Source organism: Andrena cerasifolii, chromosome 10 (assembly GCF_050908995.1).
Source record: "Andrena cerasifolii isolate SP2316 chromosome 10, iyAndCera1_principal, whole genome shotgun sequence".
NCBI lineage: Eukaryota > Metazoa > Arthropoda > Insecta > Hymenoptera > Andrenidae > Andrena > Andrena cerasifolii.
Genome location: NC_135127.1, coordinates 7,003,835 through 7,024,984, shown reverse-complemented (window position 1 = coordinate 7,024,984; position 21,150 = coordinate 7,003,835). Strand labels below are relative to the sequence as shown.

The 21,150-nt window shown below is 43.6% G+C and overlaps 1 protein-coding gene and 1 long non-coding RNA gene across 3 annotated transcripts in view; one reads left to right on the top strand and one right to left on the bottom strand.

Moving 5' to 3' along the window:
* Positions 1 to 21,150, bottom strand: part of Ics (ras suppressor protein 1) — a 139,857-nt gene that overhangs the window by 1,418 nt on the left and 117,289 nt on the right. The window contains exons 1-6 of one of the 2 annotated variants that reach the window (XM_076821253.1): positions 1,258 to 1,508; positions 850 to 900; positions 658 to 778; positions 375 to 493; positions 221 to 303; positions 43 to 157 (exon numbers count right to left, since the gene is read on the bottom strand). In XM_076821253.1, coding sequence (XP_076677368.1) covers positions 43 to 157; positions 221 to 303; positions 375 to 493; positions 658 to 778; positions 850 to 900; positions 1,258 to 1,402 — 634 coding nt within the window. In that variant the 5' untranslated portion in view covers positions 1,403 to 1,508. Of the gene's footprint in view, positions 1 to 42; positions 158 to 220; positions 304 to 374; positions 494 to 657; positions 779 to 849; positions 901 to 1,257; positions 1,509 to 21,150 lie in introns of those variants that run through there. The other variant, XM_076821254.1, reaches the window with a different exon arrangement.
* LOC143373746 (uncharacterized) lies at positions 14,969 to 18,478 on the top strand. Its single transcript, XR_013086522.1, has 3 exons — positions 14,969 to 15,097; positions 15,155 to 15,319; positions 18,414 to 18,478. It is a non-coding gene; the product is annotated as an uncharacterized LOC143373746 (long non-coding RNA).

Genomic DNA, 21,150 nt, shown 5'->3' with positions numbered 1-21,150 from the left:
CAATAGCTTTATTCAGCATAATTGACACAGTATTCAGCGTACCTAGTTCTGGCGGTAGCACTGTCAACCGATTCCCTTGTATATGCAACTCCCTCAACCGTGCCAGGTCTCCAATTTGCTTCGGTAATTCGATTAAGTCATTCTCTCTCAACACAAGCTGGAATACAGTTAGAAAGTGAAGCATAAGTTTACTGATTGTAAAAGTGTTTTCTCTACCCACAATTTGTAAATTCTTCAGGTTTCCAATCTCGGGCGGCAAGTATTCGAAATCATTATCTGCCAAGTAAAGTGCTCTCAGTGTTTCTGCAAAGACAAACATTTCGGCTTACTTCTTATTCTAAAACATACTTCTAAAATATCAACTTTCTACTGACCCATCATGAAAAAGTTTCCTGGCAGATTCTTCTCGCTCAGATTATTGTACGTCAAATCTAACACTTCTAACACTGGAAAAGCACCGAACCCACGGGGAAGCACGTCCAACCTATTCATTCTGTAAATTTGTTCAAGCGGCTGCATAAGTATTTCTTATAAACGAGTAATAATGCGAACTTTTCCTCCGGGGAACCTTTTTTTTCACCGAAAATTTATACGGATCGAAAGGACGTATCAAATAACATGCAAAAATAACAATTTCGAGTGCAAAGGGGAGCTTACCCTACATTGAGAATCCGCAACTTGGGCATCTGTGACAGTGAGATGGGAAGCTCGGTAATGTGATTGTTAAACAGATTCAGTATCTCCAGATTAACCAAATTCGCAAAGCCCGGCGGTACAGCTGCACAAAGAAGGCATTTCTATAGTAATTCATTCTGGGTAACCAACTTGCATCGTGCTACAGGTATTTACCTTGAATCTTGTTGTGACTTAAAGTCAGCCTCGTGATGTTGATCATGGTAACTGCAAGAAAAGAGCACTATTTATTTCATTAAATATTTTCATATTTAAGCGGAGTACATTCCAACAAATTAAAAAGCAAAATTATATTTTTCCAATACTGATGACGTCAATTTTTATATTAATCCCAATATTCGTCGCATTACGAAGGGAGGGCTTTGATTTTAATACTTTTCAGGTCGGTGTTTCGTGTTATTGTTGTTGTTTAAAGTAATCTGGCGCGCATGCGCCGACACGCCCACCTCGCGGGCAAGTGACAAATGGCCTCCTCGGATTTCCATCCGCTCCAAAAAACCAGTCAAGACAAGTTGCCTAATTTGGCGAGGGGAAACTGGGCCCACGAGGGCACGGTAGACTCACGCAATCCGGGCATCTCCTCGAACGTCGAGATCCCCTTGTCCGCGAGATCCAGCTCGGGATTTTGGATCTCGCGGGCCTCGTCCAGCACCTTCTTCGCCTTTGACATCTTCCCGGCTGGAATACACGACACTGGTGCCTGATTCATTGCGCGCGCAATTGTACCGACACGCCAGCGAGCTTTAAATAAACATGCGCGCACCTCTCGCGACGACGCGCACTGACTTCACTGCTGTCGTTTTATCTTGTGGGTGGGACCGCTTGCGCCGATCGCCGCCAGATGTAGGGTGAGCACTACTAGCCTGCGGAATATAGGGACTTTTTCGTGCGCCTTATTCCCTTTCGAAGAATGTTTCGTACATTTTGAAGAGGATGTAGGAGCCTGTGCTCGTTGGGTGAGATTAAGGGCGGTATTATCAGTCGTTGCTCAAGACTAAGATCGTCTTAAGCATCCGGCATCCTTTACTAATCTACTAGACTAGTAGAGGATGCCGCATGCTTAAGACGATCGCTTAGGGCGGTATTCTCAGTCGCTATTTATTATACTAACCTATGAAGTAGCTAGTAAAGGATGCCGAATGCTTAGGCATCCTTAACTAGCTACTAGGTTAGTAGAGGATGCCGCATGCTTAAGCATTTGCTTAAGAATAAGTAGCGACTAAGAATACCGCCCTTAGTCTTAAGCAACGACTGATAATACCGCCCTATGTTTATTGTTTTGAGTTCGTAGAGTTTACAGAAACAAAATATATGTGCTATTGTCGCAGACGAGGTATGGAATACTTTTTTAATAGAAATTTATAGTTTATATTAGGATTATCCTCTATCTTGTCTCCAATTTTATTCGTTACTAGCAATTTCTTCGTCTTATCATCCGACGAATGCTCGCGCAAAGCACTCAGTCACGGATAGATGGCGGCACATTCCAATCTGCAAATCATTTAACTTGGTTCATTTACTTTAATCTCGGAAGATGCTTCTTTTTTACTCGCAAAAGATTGCGCGTACATAGAGCGCATGTATATTACAAGAATGTAGGTTTTACGACGTAATTTGAAATTAACAGAGGTGGATCGCGATCGGAACGATCGTTTCGATCGGGCGGAGCAGAAACGGGGCATAATCTACGATTATAATCCAGCCTCGAAAGCGTGTGTGGCTAATTAACGGAGATAAAAAAGCGGTTTACGTAATTGCGTCTCGTAATTACAGGCCGATACGAAAGCTGGACGATTCGATAACCTCATCGGCCGGTTTTAGTAATGTTAAGAATTTTTGCCCGGTCGAACTGCGGTTGAAATCGGAGCGGCTCGCATTCCGCGATGGTTTCAGTGGAACAGCGATGTGCGATCAGTGATATTAGCGATAATAAGAAGAGCAAAGTAAAAAAGAAAAGGGGGAGGGGGGGAAGGAGGATTTTACTCGCGGCTGTTAAAAGGGAACGAGATCAAGGACCGAAGACATACACCTTCCGGCTGTTGATTGACACCGATTTATTTTGCTAAGGTTCTCATTCACGTTTCTGGAATTTCAGTGGCGGAGAAATCGCGAGAAAAAAAAAATACTTAGCTGTTCGATACTTAACATACATGCAGCTTTCAAGCCACGAGCTGCTAAATCATTACACGTCCAACGAAATATTTAAACAGGGGGAATCTTGAGTTTAGAAATTTTTCAGTTCTCCTATCTCTCGATTACCCCGCTTTTCGACTTCTTAACTCTACGATAGAATTCTTCGCCTCTTCTATCCACACATTTCAATATCACAATGTTTCTAATCTTCTAATTTTTTCTAGACATTGCCTCCCGCTTCCCCCTTCGGAAAATGAGCTCACTGATAGGAAAAGGCTTCGGCTGAATTGCTTTTATAATTTCAAGCAATTCTACTCTAAGCTCCTATCGATTACCACAGAAGTATGCAGCTCTGGTTCTCCTCTCTATAAATCCCCGATGTCCCGGAGGGATGGTGGCCCCCAGAAGAATCGCCGCGTCCGAGCAGGCTCGGCGTGGCGTTTTGTCCGCGATAGGGACAACGGCCACGAACAACGCGGAGCCAGGCTAAAAGTACGAGGAGAGTGTGGCGCCAAAGAGTACCCGAGGGCTCTGCAAGGTTAGCGACCTTGGCGTACACGGTAAAGGACAGAGCGCGCCGAGGGGCGCCCCTCGTGCATCCATCATTGCTATCCAGCAATCAGTGCCAGGCAACATTATCGGTCAATTTACCGTCACCGTGACCGGTCTCGCCACGTGAAAAAGCAAATCTCGTTAGATAGCCCGTGAAAAACCTTCCCCGCCGCTGTTCAGTCGTCGTTCCAGGCGCCTCGAGATCGTACGTCGCCGTGCTTCTTTCTATTACGCCCGTAATGACAGTAATTGGCCACGTTGAAGGGCTTTTACACCGATGAGTAATATTCATTTATCTCTGCAGCATCGGCCAGCATCGGGTTTCGAAAATTCTCCGCGATTCAGGCCTTCGGAAATTTGTAATCCTTGCACTTGCTTCCGAGAGCTTTTAAATAATACATCTCCCGCTACTGTTTTAATGCTTTGCGAGTTTGGAGTTTGAAGGAAAGAGGGGAGGTGGGAGGGAGGCTAGAAATTAATGAAACTTAATATTTCTTTCGGTAAAGAGATTGCTATTTTATTTGAGGAAGTAGGTATGTTAAGCTGTATATTACAGAAATTTTTGGGATAGTAAGTGAAGCATAGATTTTTAAATTACAGTTTAAGGGCAGATTTTCGTGTAACAGCTCCCGAAAGTTATGATTTTTTTTTTTAAAAACTATTGTTAATATTGCATTAAACTCTTTTGGGATGTAAGGAGGCATCTTTAAGCTTGCAAAAAATATTTCTTTTATGTCGATCCTTCTTATTATTTATTAATTATTGCGGTATCGTTTTAGCCTCTTTGACGATGTTGGCGTTAGGTGCAGCGCCTGTCAAATTCATCTGATTGCAAAAAGAAGAAAATTTTCTTAGAGTTAAATAATTCACGCTGGTACTGGACCTAAATTTTTAATTTTAGTTTTTATTTATAATACTTTTTTCGTCGGTTTAAAGAATAATATGAAAAATTTGTTTAAGGAAAAAACTTACTTTTTCTTCCAAACGCTATAACTCTTTCATTTCTTTTAAAGTGGACTAATCGCAGCGTAAGCTATCTAACTTTAAGAAACTCCTATTTTTTTGCAATCAGATGACTGTGATAGGTGCTGCTCATCCCGCTAACAGGAGTTACATCGTCGAAGAGGTGGGCAACATTCCGCAATAATTAATAAACAACAGAAAGGATCGACATAAAAAAATATATTTTCTGCAAGTTTAAAGATTCCCCCTCTATACCCCAAAAGAGTTTAATCCAATATGACCAACAGTTTTATAAAAAAAAAATCTTAAATATGAGTTACTTTTGGGGCTGTTAGACGAGAATCTAACCCAGACCCCCTTAACTTTACCCATAGCTTCCGCAAATTGAAGATTTGGTCACTTATACCACCTTTCCACCGAGTTTATACAATACACATGGGCAGGGCCGTTCCTGGCGGGGGCGCAGAGGGTGCCTCCGCACCTGGGCGGCTGCAAGCCGTTTATTATATGTAAAATTTTTACTAATAATAATAATCGAAACACTTGCGTGATAACTGTTTAACATCATGTATATATAGATATAAAAGTAAACACTGCATATCAAATTCTTAATTAATGAATATTAAATTAACAAGGGCGGCAATATTGTTTTTACAGCTGGGCGGTCAAAACTCAGGAACGGCCTTTGCACATGGGCACAAGTCGTATGACGTCCGATCACTTACATACTATTTAAATACTCCGCGCGCAGCATCGAACTATGGCAACCGATACAAAACGACACGCGGGACTCGGATGAATGGATGCGGGGATCATTACGGTGAGAAAGAAGACGAGTCGCGAGATTGTCCGCCGCGAATTAATCTCGCATTAAATAATGCCGTTTGTTGGCTCCGCCGTGCGCTTTATAACATCGCCAGTCGTAACATATAAATTACATGCGCCGCGTTTATAACTTGTACGGCCGGGGTATAAGTTATAAAGGCGTCGTACACATCTATGAGTTATAACTGCCGCGATGGTAATTTATAAGTAACAACTGCCGAAGTTATAACGCCCGAGGTCCCGCGGACGTAGCTCCTCCTCGACACTCTTATATTCGTTCGTGACAGTTGCGAATCGAACGTAAATTTCGACCCTGGGGGGTGTGCGGCGAGGCCTTACTTTTTCTCGTTTTTTTTTCCCCTCGGAAGATTCGCGGTATTTAGATATCTCGCGCGAAGTCGTTTATCACGCGTTCAAGACTGAACGTTAATTCGCTCTTTATAGTTCGTAACTGCGTTTTACTCGTTTTGCGAACAGTTTAAAAGGGGGGAGGGTATTAGGATATCTGTGGCGAGGAGTTATTATATTCGTTGAATTATTTAGTAGTCGAGAGGTGTTAGTTAAGTATCTTATAAATTATTGGTGGTATTGTAAATTGTTTAAGAAGAAAGTTGGAGGGTTGCAGGGAAGGCATTGTCTGGTGTGCGTTATTTCTTTGTGGATGGAGGATTTTTTAAATAGAATTACATAGGTACGTACATTTTAATGCATCAGTCGACAAAGCTGTGAAAACGTGTTAGATATTTGTGTTGAAAAGTTTAAGGGGCTAAAAATAGGTGATATTTAGGAATTAATTAAAGGAAAACTACTACATATAATTTAATGGGACTTTTTGCATTTTATTAAGGATGTCTTAAACTATAGAAATACATTTTTTGTTATATAATTAATCATTGTAGACGGCACTGGGAGGTCGTTAAAGTCGAGGCGCCAAAAAATTCATTTAAAAACGCTGGAACCTGTAGCACCTGAACCATTGATCTGAAATAAAAAAACAATGCCAGATTATTAAAGGGCATGAAACTCGCTCGTGGACTCAGCAGTCAAAATTAGAAAAAATAGCATTTGTTGAGAAAATAACGACACTTCAAGTTTCAGATTATTTTCTCCCTATATCTTTCGTCCTTTCAACGCTTTTAAAAATTACAACTATTCAATTTTTAAAAATTGTACTGATTTCTCCACGAGCCAGAAGTATATTCATCAAAATAAAGCAGTTTCAGTCGAATCAGATAATAACTTTTCGAGAAAAAGGCGAAATTGAACTTCGTATCTCTTCTACGTTTTCCCCAATAAAAGAAACTACTCACATCAAATTACATTCCCCTTAAAATCGTTCAACTTTCACCCAAGCCTTTTCAATACCATCAGTAGCTTTAAACAGAACACCCTATATATATTTTAATCCATAATTTAAACAGCATACTTCATTCATAAGAATTCAGCAACACATTCAGTATACCAGACCCCATAAAGAACATTAAAAAATTAAAAAAATTACGCCAAGTGCGTGAAAAAGTCGAGGACAAGAAAGAGTATTATCAAATAAATCACAGAAAAAAATAGAAGAAGATAATATAAATATAAGAAAAAGATTACGAATCACAAAAAATTTGGGAGAAAATAATTTGACAAAAAAATATTCGGCAACAGGTTCAGCAAACCAGACACTGTGACAAAATTCGTTCTACTGTATCACACCTACAATAACCATCCAACACCCCCTTTCAACCGAACTTGAATGTACACCTTTTTCCCATCGAGCGTAGCCAATGGAAGTGGGAAGCTTGTTAACAAAAATTGCGCGGATATGATCGGTGCATCGTAGGAAAATCGCCCAGGCTCGCGTGGTCGACTTTTACACGCTGGAAAGCTGCGGCCATGCATATAAATCTCTACATGGATCGGTGCATTCCTCTCGGAGGCAGCCGCACGTGCGTTCGCACGCGTGTACGCGAGCGGGGATCGCCGCGGACACACCGCCGGAGGTATATACGAGAAACAGGGAATCCTGAGAAAGAGGTGACTGTGGTGGGAGTCGCGAGAGGTGGTAGACGAGGGGAGCCCACGTGGAATATCCAGTGCAGCATGTAAAAGCCCGTTATGCTCGGGACTGCGCGGTGTTAGCGCGGTGCATAGGCGCATATGCATTAGTATGGCGTACGCTATAAATAGATGTAGCAGACCGCAGAGATCCTAGCCACCCCGCCTCCTCTAGCGCGTATCGGAGTGCACTTGGTAGCGCTGCATCGCCGAGTCTACGAGCACGGAGTGCTCCCCTTTCTACGGCAGGCGGACAACGAAAGTTTCGGTTGAAAAGACGCGCGATAAGGGAACCACCCCCATTCCAGTAGACTCTACTCCGCGCGGAATAAGAGGATCTCTCAGATCCAGCTAAACTTCTTCTTTCCTTTTCACAGGTACAAGGCATTTTGCTATTTATTTTTAAGCAGTTGTAAGGAACACCCAATTTACGACTTCTCGACGCGTCGTACATTTTGCATCAGCAGCCCACCCGGGACCTAATCTTGGGGGAGCCGAGTTGAAGGGATAGAAATATTTCTACTGCAGATTCAAGAAAATTCCTTAGGTGATTATAGAAGTTATTTAAAGAATAAATTCCAGTTTTCTCCTCTGTTTACAAAGCTCTTGAATTACTTCAGTCGTGGTTACATTAATCTCCTTTTTCTTTTAGGCTGCCAGGACCCTCCACTCTACTGAATTAAATAGTACTATTTTCTGGATCATCTATTCTCCCTCTTCCAAATCGCAAGAATTTGGGGTAAGCTTACCATCGCCGTGTTTATTTTTTAAATTAGATATAAAGCGGGGTGTGTAGGATAAATGAAAATGGCAAAATTACACTGTATGGTGTTTATTCGTGGAGAAGAGCGCTGCTGCGTAATATAGTAAGTTTTGAGAAACTATGCTTCCTGAGCGGGTTCCAAGAAGCCCAGCGCGCTCTCCAGTGGCGAGGCTGTCCCCGGCGTTAATAAGGCGTCGATATAACGCCACGGCGCAATTTAAAACACCATTTTCGCGGCGCAGGCCGTTATGAGATACCGGTATACCCGGCCGATCCAGGCACAAGCAGCTTCTGTTTTCGGCAATGAGGATGTCAGACAAGTTACGACACGGCCAGCAGGTGTTACGGGCAGAGGCTGTCCAGGCCCCGCTACTTCCTCCTGTACCTTTTTTTCCCGCCGTTCATTTTTCATTTTCCGTCCGCTCCTTTCTGCTCGTTTTTTCGGCAACCGACCAGCTGCACACTTGGCTACCGTTCGACCTTTGTTGTATCGCGACGACGATCGGTTTCGGGACCAATTACGGGCCGCCGCTGCGCGCTGGTAGGGGGGTGCAACTTGCGAATCGGCGATTCTCAGTGTCTTTTTGGGGAATGGGTAATAACAGTGGGATTTATTCGTAGGTGGCGGGAAGCGGGCTGCTGGTGTCCGCGAGGGGGTACTTTAGAGAGCTACTGAAGTTGCAAGTGCAAGTTGCGCTGGGCATGGGATCGCTTGAGTGATTGATGAAAGTAATTAGGAGATAGTTTCTTGGGACTGGAGTGTGACCAATTTGTGGTTATAAGGCGTGGCCACGGAGGGTGGTAGGGTATGTTTTTGTACATATAGAAGTGTTTTATTTTTATATTCTTATGGTTTAAGGTTTGAAACGAATGTAGTATGTTTATCAAATACTATAGATATTTCTGATTTTTCGGGTTGCAATGCAATTTTATAAGATATGTTTACAAGGAGCTTTAAGGAGGCATTGCACCGGTGGCAGCTTTATGAAGGAATCCACAAAAGGTGTTGCGCCGCATGCGCAAGATATCAGACGGTTAGATCAGAAAAAAATTGAAAGCGCCATTAGGCAATCCACTTAACCAATGGCTGCGACAAGATCGTTATTCCGTGCAGCATGTAAATTAACAGTTCTAGATTCATGATTCGTGTCGAGCCACCTGTAATTTCCACGTAATGCTATACATTAACACTTTAACATACAATGCAATCGAATGGCACCGGCGCGATTGCATTCGCCCCTCGAAACGCGCCTGGTTGCTGGCAACACGGTAGGTGCCTCGGCGAGCGTGCTCCGGCGATTAGGCGTTTATTGCAAATGAGGTATATTATTTAAACATCGAAATAACGAACACCAGCTTCCGAGGCACGCGTCTCTTTGTAAGGTAATTTATATCACTTAATCCTTTCTGCGCAATGTCCGAGGAATAATTGCGAGGAATTATTGTTGGGCGATTTACATTTGATTAATTGCTTATTTCAAACGCAACAGACTTAACCCAGTGTTGATCAGGTGGGGTCTCACAGATCTCAGATTTTAAACTGAGCATAACTTTTTAACAACGCGTGGCAGTGTTATTTAGTTTGTCCATTATATAAGCTATTTAGGAAGTATATTTTTGTGGAAAATTAAAGTCGTTTAATTAGTTAAGTATTTGTGGGTAATAGAAATTTAATTAAAGATACGGATTTCTGTAATACACTAAATTAATTGCGGGGTCTGTGGGAATCCACCATACTGCTCTTGTTACATTTCCCCACGTTACCAACAAAAGCATACCGAGGTTATTGGGTTTTGCTTTAGGTACATCTAGTTAAAATAGACAAAGTCACTATGTAGGTTTAAGACTAGTCAGAGCATAATTCCAGCAGCGGACTGGGTCTAAAAATATTGGTTGTCATGAGACAAAGGAGACCCATCCACAAGAAATAATTAAAATTTTTAAAAAATACATAAGTGGCAAAAAAGTACAGTAAAAATGTTTCTGAAACAAATGCATATTTTTTAGTAATTACAATGTTTAACGAGCCCTACTTCATCAAGGGCCCACTCGCCATCGGGCAAGTTGACACCCTGGCCGGTATGCCACAGCATAATTCACGCGGGGTGAATGCAGTTATTAGCAACAAAAATAGTATCCACATAATCTGCACATGGGTAAACGAAGCCAAGTACTCGGTTATATTTGAAACTGCAATGGCTCCGCAACAACTCAAGCTTCAGACCCCATTCACTACCCTGATCACTCCATCCCTCACCTCCTCCCTCTACTCAATCCTCATATCTCCACAAACAGATTTCACAAAATTACCCATTCATTTCCCCCTCTTAAACCAAAATCACTCACCATTCAACTTGGATCGGTTGCTTATTTGAACCCACTTTGTAGCGTGAATTTAATTAAAAATTCAAATTACATCCAATTTTTTAGTAAAGAGTAACGAGTATTTTTAAATACTAAGAGTATTTAAAGAGTATTTTATTTTAAGAGTATTTTTTAGTCCATAATAAAGAGTAGTTTCTAAAAATACGCGACTGAAGCCAGGGTAGGGAAACTACCCCCTATTACAGCCACAAAACAATTCCATGCCGAGCCACCACAATATTCACTCCCCCAATATAATCGCCACCGCGTGCTCGAGCTTCTCAAGCCCCTGAAACCATTCCCACCGAATAACTCCTCAGCCGCACACCTAAAAACCTTGATCCTCCCGCAGCGACAACGCGCGCCGATAATAACGTGCCGTTTTTAACAGCCTCGCGGCGCCTGGCGTCGATTATGTTAGCTTGTCTCCGGTTGGACATTGTAGCAGTCCCCGACGTTACAATAAGACCGAATTCCCCGCGCCATTGACGGGGGGGCGGCATAAACATCGAATTCCACGGGGCTTAATCCCGTCGCGGCTGCGCTGCCGATCCCCCGCGGGACGCTCGCCCCCTTCAGCCGGGGGGTAAGATCGTTTTATACGGCGAAGTCTAAATAAAGTGGCGGCTGTGACGGCGCGTTATGCCGATTTATTTCAATAACCAGCCGTATAGCACGCTTAGGGAGGGCAGGATCCCGAGGCCCAGGGTCGCGTCCCGCAGTCGATTCGTGATGCGCCGGGCTCCGCAAGGACGCCGCAGCGAGGCAGAGGCGGGCCGTGTTGGAGGGCTCTCTCAAGGTCAACGATAGTATCGTGGCCTAGGCCTCCGCGAGGGGCTGCAGGCGAGAGGGGCAGAAGAGGCTGCTGGTTGCATAATTGCGTCACGTTGTCCGGGAATCAGTGCTCTGGACGTGCACATCGACGGTTTTGCAAAAACTGCCGGGCAAACTGGATTCCATCGCGAGACACGAGGCGTACGCGGCGGGCAACTGCTCGCGCGCGCCAGCCCCAGCGCGACTTTGCTTATTTATACGCTCGCGGGATTGCGTTTATTTCGCGCGTGCATCCACGATTCTGCGGTCGTCCTTGCGTTACGCCTTTGAATACTTTTAGCCCCCTTTTCTCGTTTTGCCACGCGACGCGCCACCCCCTCCCCCGCCCGCTGCTCCGCGTCCCTTCGTTTTCCGTCGAAAGCGAGCCTCGCGAGCTCGTCACTGGGCGCTGCTGCACTTTCTGGCGTATTTGCGCGCGGATCCCTCGGTGCGAACGTAGGTGAAGCTAGTGGGGACGGGTGGTGCGGTGGTGTGGGGGTTGGTTGGAAGAAAGTGGAGGGAATTTGGTACTGTAGACCATCGAGTTTATTTAGCATTAGCTTTACTACTCGGCTTCGCTCGAAATTTAAATTCTGATTCTATAAAAAAATATTTTATAAGGTTGTTTTTGTGAAAATGGTCATACTCATCTGGATTAGTCAGGCATAATGAGCTGAGGCACATTTCGCGATGCCAGAGTTTATCGTTCTTTCGTTTAGCGAGGCTTTTTGCTTTATATATTTGCAATGGACACGAGGATAAACTGATCTACCGTTTTATGAGTAATATATTTATGATTTTAGCCAAGCACTATATTTTTACTCTACACTTTTCTGTGCACTTAACCCCTTTTAATAAACTGCCTCTTCATTTCCCCGAAAAATGGGCCCCTCAGAACGTTTGTCATCTGGGCCTTTTTTCTTAAATCCGTCACTGACAGAACGCTGTACATTGCAATAGCTTAGGGACACTCTGCGCAACCAACAACATAAACTACGTGATAGACTGAACGCTTACTTGTACCAACAGCTGCAACCCCCAATAATGCGACTAAGTACATTGGAAACCTCCATTCCCGTACAGCAGTCTACATTTACCCGCACACGTTCCCTCACAATTATACGCGTTCTCCGTTGCAAGTTCGAAAAGAATCTATCAGAAAATCTTTCTCCCTGTTGCAGAGAAATCTCCAGACAACGCCGCCCCGCCCAGAGCCACCGTTCTTGCGCCGACCTCTATACTTGTTCGCGCGTACCCGCCGCGTTCGTGCGCGCGGGGAGCGCGCGAGTTCACGTACGCTCGCGACGATGATGCACGATAACTATCCGCGGCCAGTTCGTCGTTCATCAATCGACCGCCGCCCGGATGGCATTCCAATTACAGGCGATCACGATTCCGCCTCGGCGTCATCCTAGTTTCTGTGATCGTCCTCGCCGGTAAAGCGATGATCGATTTTTTATTCTTCCCCCTCGATATTCTTTCCTTTCCTCTTGCTACTCGCTCGCGGAACGGATGGCCGGCCGGCGTGCACCGGGCTTATGTGGAGCACAAGGCGGAATCGAAGCGTGATTTTATTGGGGAGGGGACCGGCGCTCGCGTGACACGCTCAGCCCGTGCTCGATTTGCGCTCTTTCGCGAAGAGGATGCGGATGTTTTGTTCGGTAATTTAATTACCGCGATTCCTTTTTTCCCCGCCGGCAAACCGGCTCCCGTGGGCAGCGGGGGGGAAAGAATATGGTAATTATAGTTGACGATTCCGCGGGACGAATCGAAACGCAAACCGAGACACACTTTGCCGTCGCTGTAACGCTCTCCCGTTCCTCTTCCTTCTTGTCTCTGGCCCCAGGATTTACGCGGCTGCCGCGAGTCGCTCGTGATTTCGATCGAATTTAAATGCAATCGAGTTGGGGGGCAGTTGGGGACGTTTCAACGGCGAACTTGGTGAATCGATGCTGGGTGGAAGTGGTTGGAGCATCCTTTGGTGGAATAAGTATGTACTACTTTGTGTTAGGGAGTCAGTTGTCCTGTATTTCGAAGTGTAGAGTACAGAGTTTATGGTGATTTGTTTTGAGAATAATGTAAATCAGAGGATAGATGAACTTGGATTGTATAGGATTTACTTTTTGAGTTAGGAAGAATCGAAGAGGCTTATGGATAACGTGACCAATTATTTTTTTCCTCGAAATGGGACATCTATTAATTTTTAGGTAATAGTGTGTGTATTCAAGAAGACGCATATTTCTTCGTAGCTTTTATTTATTAATGGAAAGAACAGGATGAACACGTGAAAATAAATAATTTACGCGGTCTTATATTTTTCTGAAGAAAAAATTTGCTTAAAGTATATTCGGTGTTGATTTCAAATAAGAATGAAATTCTTGGCTGGATTTCATAAAGTTTATTTTGGTAATTAACATTTCTTTAAGCACTGCGACTTGCAACTGTGTTTCTTCGCTCGACCGTAACTTATTTGCAAGAGAAAAGACCATTTCTACGGGTGCATTAGTGCCGGGCAGACATAAAACATATTCAATAATTGGTCGATAGTTGCTCTCTTTCTGAAAACGGGACATTTCGGCGTCCCGACGCTGTGCTTGGGGACAACGGGATAGGATACCTAAAAACGAGATGGTCCCGTTCAAAACGGGACGTATGGTTACGTTAGTTATGGGTTATGTACATACAGGGCTTTGTATTTGCGGTGCGTTTGAAGATGCAGGAAATTATGTGAAGGAAGAGTTGCTTAGTTTGACGGGTGAAGTGTAATTAATAGATAAAGAATATTATTTAACTAATTCGGCTTTATTCCACAGTTACAGACAGTACAATAATCATAGAAAGGTATAGAAATTTGCAACTGTATAAAAGTAATTTAAGGGGTCATTTCGGTTAGACGAGTTGAAAAAATCGATTTTTTTAAACATTTTTCAAAAGTACATATCCTAAAGAATGTACTGTTAAAATTTCATGGAAAAATTCCGATTATTTTCGGCCTCCATAGATGAAAACTTTAAACGCGTTTTTCTTGAAATGTAATTTTTTCACATCGTGCTGGTAGAATCTCAGAATATATCGAACCGATTGCTTTATAAATTTTACTGCTTATTCTGCACACCTATGACTCTCTCAGGGACTACAACCAAGTATTTCCATTCAGCATAACCTACTTTTAAAATCGATAATAGCAAAAGAAAAAAGCCGAAAAAATAATTTTCTTGCATATTTGCCCGCCATTTTGCTAATTTTTAAGGTAAATCGCTAATTATAGTCCGAACGATAGCGACAGGCATACTGATCAAGAGTCTGTTTGGATTTTTGGATTCAGATAAGTCTAACACCTGAAATCGCTTGCTCGAGCGAGGCATGAATTTTTAAGCAGGTCATCAAAAGCACTTTCAAAAGCACTTGAAAAGCAATAATTTTATTACTTTTATATTTTTTATTTACAGTAGAAACGTAGTTTAATAAATAGAAAAATAATTTTTTGGCGCGTTAATTGGAATGACCCCTTAAAACACTGTTCGGCAAAATAAAAATTCTCTACTATTAAACCAACCCTAATGCAACTTGAAAATTCACTAAAAATTACTATATCGCGTATATTATATTATACTATTAATACTAAACACTCTGTCTTCGTCTTCACTATGCAATTCAATCTTCTGCCCTGTCTTAATCACGCCTCCACCATCAATCAGCCACACCAGGCACCAAAACGAGGCATTTAAAACCTGGAATCCAACAATCTTATAAATCCTTATGTTGCAGATACAAATAGCGCTGCATTTCTATTTAAAATAATCCATTTAATCTGGAAAGAAGAAACTCCAAAATCGGAGAATACTGACCGACGAGGGGGCTAAATGCATCTCACTGAAGCAATAAAATAATTCGCCAGAAGCATGCGCTGAATAAATAGAAGGAACACCAATTGTCTTCGAGTGTAAGGTGAGAATATTAGTCGATTTCGAAGGTGTATTATCGGGACGAAGGTGTCAGTTGTAGTTGGCGCTGGGAAGGATCGACATTAAGGCCGCAACCACCGGCGACGACACGCGGCGCAAGAATTTTAACGGAATCGCGCGATGGAGAGCCCATTCGCCGCCTTCGTTTTGCTTCTGTTTCACCATTGCTCTTGCCACTCAACGAGCGTGCGTCTTTTCTAACAACGTAAGTACAAGGTACACGTGGACATATCGCAGCTACCACCACTGTGACACATGATCGCGACGATGGAAAACACGAGCGCCACATTGGCGTAGCCATCTCTGTTTCGCTGTTACATTGTTATCGTTAACGGTACCTGTGTATGTACAGTTTCTATGTGCCGGATAGACTTTTTATTTAAAATTTTGGGATATAAATATTAAGCTTTGCTTGTATACTCTATTTGTTACATTACTGGCATCGTTATTCTCTTTCTGTTGCTCTAGTTGCTTGGCATTTGGTGGTAGTTTGATTATAATTTTGCAGGGTGTGTAAAATACATCGTGGGACTGTTTAGAAATATTCAAGTTAATGATTAATCAATTGAACTTCGATATTAGAGTAGATAGTAGGTGTTTTACGAGGGGCATTCATAAATATCTTGTAATGCATGTAAGTGGATTTCTCACTGTGTCAATAATTTTACAATTATTCATCTTCCTGATATATAAAATCACTTTTATGATTTTTTTTTCTTGTATAAAATAATATAGTGCTTCTAATTTGAAGTAGGAATGCATTGTAACGCAGGTATTGATTTATCGGCGTTCATCAACATTGTAACTACTTCAATGGGTTCTGATATTACAAAGAGGTGAAAAAACACCGGTTTAACGGTTTAGCGGTTTTGCATGCGTCAGAAGCATTGCCAGCCTGTCCATTGCAAAATGACTGTGCGCGAAATGAAGCATTGTGAGAAAAATTGCTGCTTGCATCATGTGTTATATCTGATACTCGTTATCTATATTACTCGTGTCATTTCTCTTATTCCCTTGCTTCTGTCATATCTATTTTCATTATCTGCGTTAGAGAATGTATTCATTCATCCCCCATAGTAGCTCCTCCAGAAGCCATAACAATTAATATCCCTTCCTCACAATTCACACCAAAGTTCACACATACACATACTTACCTCCAAAATCTTTGAATTTCTTTCATAAAATTTCACTTGGAAATACGTTATATCCATAAAAGTGGACGGCTCCCTAGAAACAAACTCTATAAGACGCTCTTACTGTACACTCTCAAACGCATCACATATCTCCGTGCGGAAATCCATTATTCGTATGCCTTAACCATTAGCGCGAACGCCTATAGGCGTTCATCGCACAGGCTGCATACAGCAATCACACAAACATCCATTCGCAACACCGGAAGGGTTAACATCGCTTGGAAAGTCAAACAAGGATCGTTTCACGCGAGATTAAATGTTCGTTAAAACATTAACACATTTTATATATCTCTTTCTAGGTCTCTGAAATGATTGCCGTATCTATAATGAGCATATCCTAAATTACAGTCGTAGGCTGCAGAAGTGTCTCGTGTGAAAATGCCCCAAGCCGCGGACTGAATTTTTCCCGCGACTCGCGGATCGATCCATCGCTGCCTCGGTTTTTGCGTCACGTTTCCTCTATAGCGGCTGCAACCGTATACTTGCGGCTGTCGATCGTACACGTTCGAGCGATTAAACGATAGAAGCGATTAGGAGGCGGCGCGCATGCCTTGCAACGGCTACCATGAAATTATTAGCGCTGGCGCCAGTTATCTCGCCTCTCTCTTTCCACCTATCCATCGGGCCATCTATCTTTCTCGCCGCTTGTTTCTTTTTTTTTATTCCCCTCGCGTGGTGGAAACGCAACGCCACCGCCATACTGCCACGCACCTCACACCCACGACTTCTTTCTCGATTTACCAGCGGTACGAATTCTTGCCTTCATCATTCCCCAGCTGTGTGAATTATGAACAATTATCATGAAACACAAGCCTAGTTTGTCGCATATTTTTGTTTCGGAATCACCTTCATAAAATTCCAAACTCATTCTCACTGCTTTCAAAATAAAATATCTTCTTGAAAGTTTACAGTCATATAATTTACTAGCTTCGCTACTCGGCTTCACCCGAAATTTAGATTCTGATTTTATGCAAAATGTTTATTTTTTTGTTGTTGTTGTGAAAGTAATCACATTCATCTGGACTAGTCAGGCACAATGATTTACCGTTCGAAAGTTTTTAGGCGACAGGCAAACATACAAACACTTTCTGCTTTGTATATTAAGATTTCAACAGACACGGTGTTTCCTCAGTAGTTGTGGAAGTCAGTAGATGAAGGGGTCATCCCATCCCCATACAACGCTCTCCAAAAATCATAAGCCTCCCTTGCAAGCTCAACACGATCGACAAAAATTCCTCTTTCCACTATAAGCATGTAGCGATGCTTCCAGCTCCGCCGCGAGATGGCATCCCGACCTATGTCGCTTTCTCGCAAGTGCTTCCTCATCTAACGATTTGTATGTATACCTGTTTCGTTCTAGATTCTAACATCCCTGCGTCTAAGGGAGGGACTGCTAGGAGTGCTAGCTAAGCATTACCGATAGTGAATGGGATCCGAAGCATTTCGTCGAAGCGCTTTGAATCTATATATATGACGAAAACTTCGAACCACTTCGAACATGATTCGAAGCTTGAAATTCTTGAAAGCTTTGAAAGTCCTTGATCGTCTTGGAAGTCTTGAAACTCATGCTTCAAAGTCTTGGTAGGCTTCGGACCCGTATGGTACGTCTTCCGCCGACTCGCGAGACCCCTCTGGTCGCTCAACCTGGCCAGTTTTTGGCAACCAGATGTTCATTTTCAAGACTTCCAAGACTTTCAAGACCTACCACGACTTTCAACAGTTTTAAGCTTCGAATTAGTCGTCTGATATACAAGACAGATTCGAAGTGCTTCGGATTCCGTCACTACTTACCGATCAGTCCACTAGCAGAGGCTCCCAGGCCGACAAAACACGAACCTCTTCTTCCTTCTTCTCCTACCTTCCAACCGTTTCACAACCCCGTCACAAAACTCTTCTCTTAAAGTATCAAAAGTAGTACAATTTGTCTCAAGAAACACCCCATAGTATTTTCTTAGTAGATTCTCAATTATCGTCTTCAAGGGGTGTTGAACCCCCAGGCCCATAAAAAAAGGAGAGCACCACCTCTCTTTAGAAGACTTAGACAATCTTTCCTTCTAATTAAAACAATAAAATCGATACGATTGACAATAACTCCTGTTTCCACAGCGAAACGGTTTCTGCAACGAGGGGTGAATCGCAGCGCCGCCGTGGTGGGGCAAAAGGAAGCAAGGGAAGAAGCGCATGTAAACAGAAAGCGTTGCCCATATCGTTGTTTTAGTTCGTTCGGAGACACATCGCCTGGCGGTACGCCAGCGATGCTCCCGCGTGCCAGAGCGCCGAAAATCGCGTTCACGTTCCATTACTAGTTCCATTAGCGAAATTTGCGAGCGAGACCGCGCCGTAACGCGGCGTTCCAAGCACGCGCGCTGGCCCGCGCAGAAGCGTGCATGATCATCCCAGAAGCGGGGATCGACCGCGAACCGCGAGAGAATAGTGTAAATTGAACAGCGCGGTCGGGGAACGTACGACGCGTCACAAAAATGTAAGAGCGCGTTCTACACGGCCGTCGAAACATTCAATGGGGAGAGGAAAGAGTTGTAACCGGCAAGGATGGGAGAAAGAAGGATCTAAGCTCCCAGGCACGTCTAAAAAGGCAAGTAAAGTGTCGAGACAATTTTGTTTTGTACTTTTAAATTTTGGGGTGTATTTATTTCGCGCTAAGGGTTGGAATAAAAGTTCGTAGCGGTTTTTAATCGATACAGGAATCAACGAAATATGGAATAGAGTTCTTAATATGGAATGGTGCTATTTTTCGGAAATATGATTCCGAGAGAAACGCGTTTAAAGTTTCGACAGAGGAATTAGTCTACCTGCGCGCGCGCAGAAACGGTTTATGACGCGCTCGACCTTTTCGGCTGTAAAATCCTTAATTTTGCGAATTTTTACATAAATCAAACGGCAGTTTACTCGGGAAGGGTGGTACTTTAAAAACTGCAATCCAAAAAAATCGAGACTCTGACTGCCTAGTTCCCTTGAACTTACAAAATCTCAAACCTTTTCGTATAATAATTTGCCCACCCGCTGTAATCGCAAACTCGAGCACAGCCCGTCTACCTTGGAACTCTTCTCCCGCCCCTGTATCAACAACATCAAGTCAATCTTCATCGTAACTCCGGATAGAAAGTACTTGAAGCCCGATGTCACGCGAACTATATCCGCCAAACTCGCCAGACTTAACATCACAATTTCACAACACAGTTGCTCTCTCGCCCGCCTTTCACGCCTCCGGTACGCGTTAAAAATCTCCACCCACCTTTTCCTTCCTTTTTCTCGGCGAGCACGAAATCCCATCGGGCGCTGCTGATCCCCGATCAATTATAAACTTTCACTGGTCTCGCGCATCAAAAAAGAACGCTGGCGCGTGTACCTACAGTTTTCGTGGCGGCGCGCAGAGCGGAGAGAAAACCGTGCTCCTTTCTACTCTTCATCCCCGTGGCAAAGGGGAGGAGGAGGAGGAGGAGGAGGAGGACGAGTGGGGGCTCTTTTCCGTGGCTGAAATTCCGACAACAGCGCCGAGGGGAGGAGAGGCAGGGAAGGTTGATCAACGGTGAACACGTTGTGTCGCGATAAGCAGTCGGTTTCGGGGCTCGGGGACGTCCTTTCGCTCCAGCGATGCGTTAAAAGGACGACATTTTGCATCGGACGCATTGAGATATCGGAGCGATTCGATTGCCCGCTTCTTTCGCCCTCCCGACCGCTCCGCCGTGTCCGGATGACTTTCGGGCAGAGCGGGTTAATCGATCGGAAGTGATCGATGATCCACGGCGAGAGGACGGTACGATTCGCCGGAGAGGAAAGTATAAAATTCGAGGAGGCCTCTAATTGATAGGAACGATTCCTTTCGTCGCGTGCAGCGGACCGTTTAATTCGCTCGGGTTCGGTATGCGTACGCGTGACGCGCAACGAACAGGTACGCGTGTCCGCGGTAATTACGGGTTGCGGTAATTGTTAATTAAAATAGCGAGCCGCGATCTCGGAGTCGCAGGCCGCCCGGAGTACAGGCTGCCAATCGCATGAGTGTGGATTTGCCTGTGTGCTGCAACCGGAGCTGGGCGAACTTTTATTTAAACTGATTGCGAGTGTGGGGTGCGTGGCGATTTGGAATATCTACTGTCTGCTACACGAGACGGGTGAGTTTTATTTAAAGTGACGGTGAGGGGGGAGATTTGCTTTGTTGATGAAACAAGGGTGGGGAAAGTGGGTGGTCCGAGTTCAGATTAGCTGGAATTCAAAGTAATAAATATATATAAGCTCCAAAAATATTGGAGCTTAAAGCCTCGTTCATATTATTCAAGTTGTATTCCAAGGCGAAAGTAAGTAAAGTTGAAAGAGTCTCTGCTTCACTTGAAACTTGAAGGAAACCTGAGAGGATATTTCAAGGCAACTAAATAACAGGTTCGTATTGGTAACGTAGTTTCAAGTTACTTGAATTCAAGCGACTCGACTAATATAAACGAGGGCTTAATATTTATATTTGAGGTGTAAGGACACTGTGCATATTTGAGGAAAGTAACTTCACTTTTGACCAGAGTTTTCGTCCCCACTAAATTTTATTTTAAATTTACAATGACTTCAACATAGTCCAAATAATATAATTTCAGTATTTGTCAGTTGCAAATTACTGACAGTCGCCTAACGTAACAGCGTCGAGTAAGTGTCCCTTTCCCTTCACCGTTGCTCGAGGACTCGCGTGCTAAATATTGATCTGTACTACTTACAGTCGCGCGGATGGCAGGAAAAATATCGTGAAAAAGTGGGCGGCTTGCGAAAGCGCGGGTTTGTTGTTAGCAGCGGCTGCCTTTGATGACTACTAATGCAACGGTCGGTTCATAATTATGCGTCG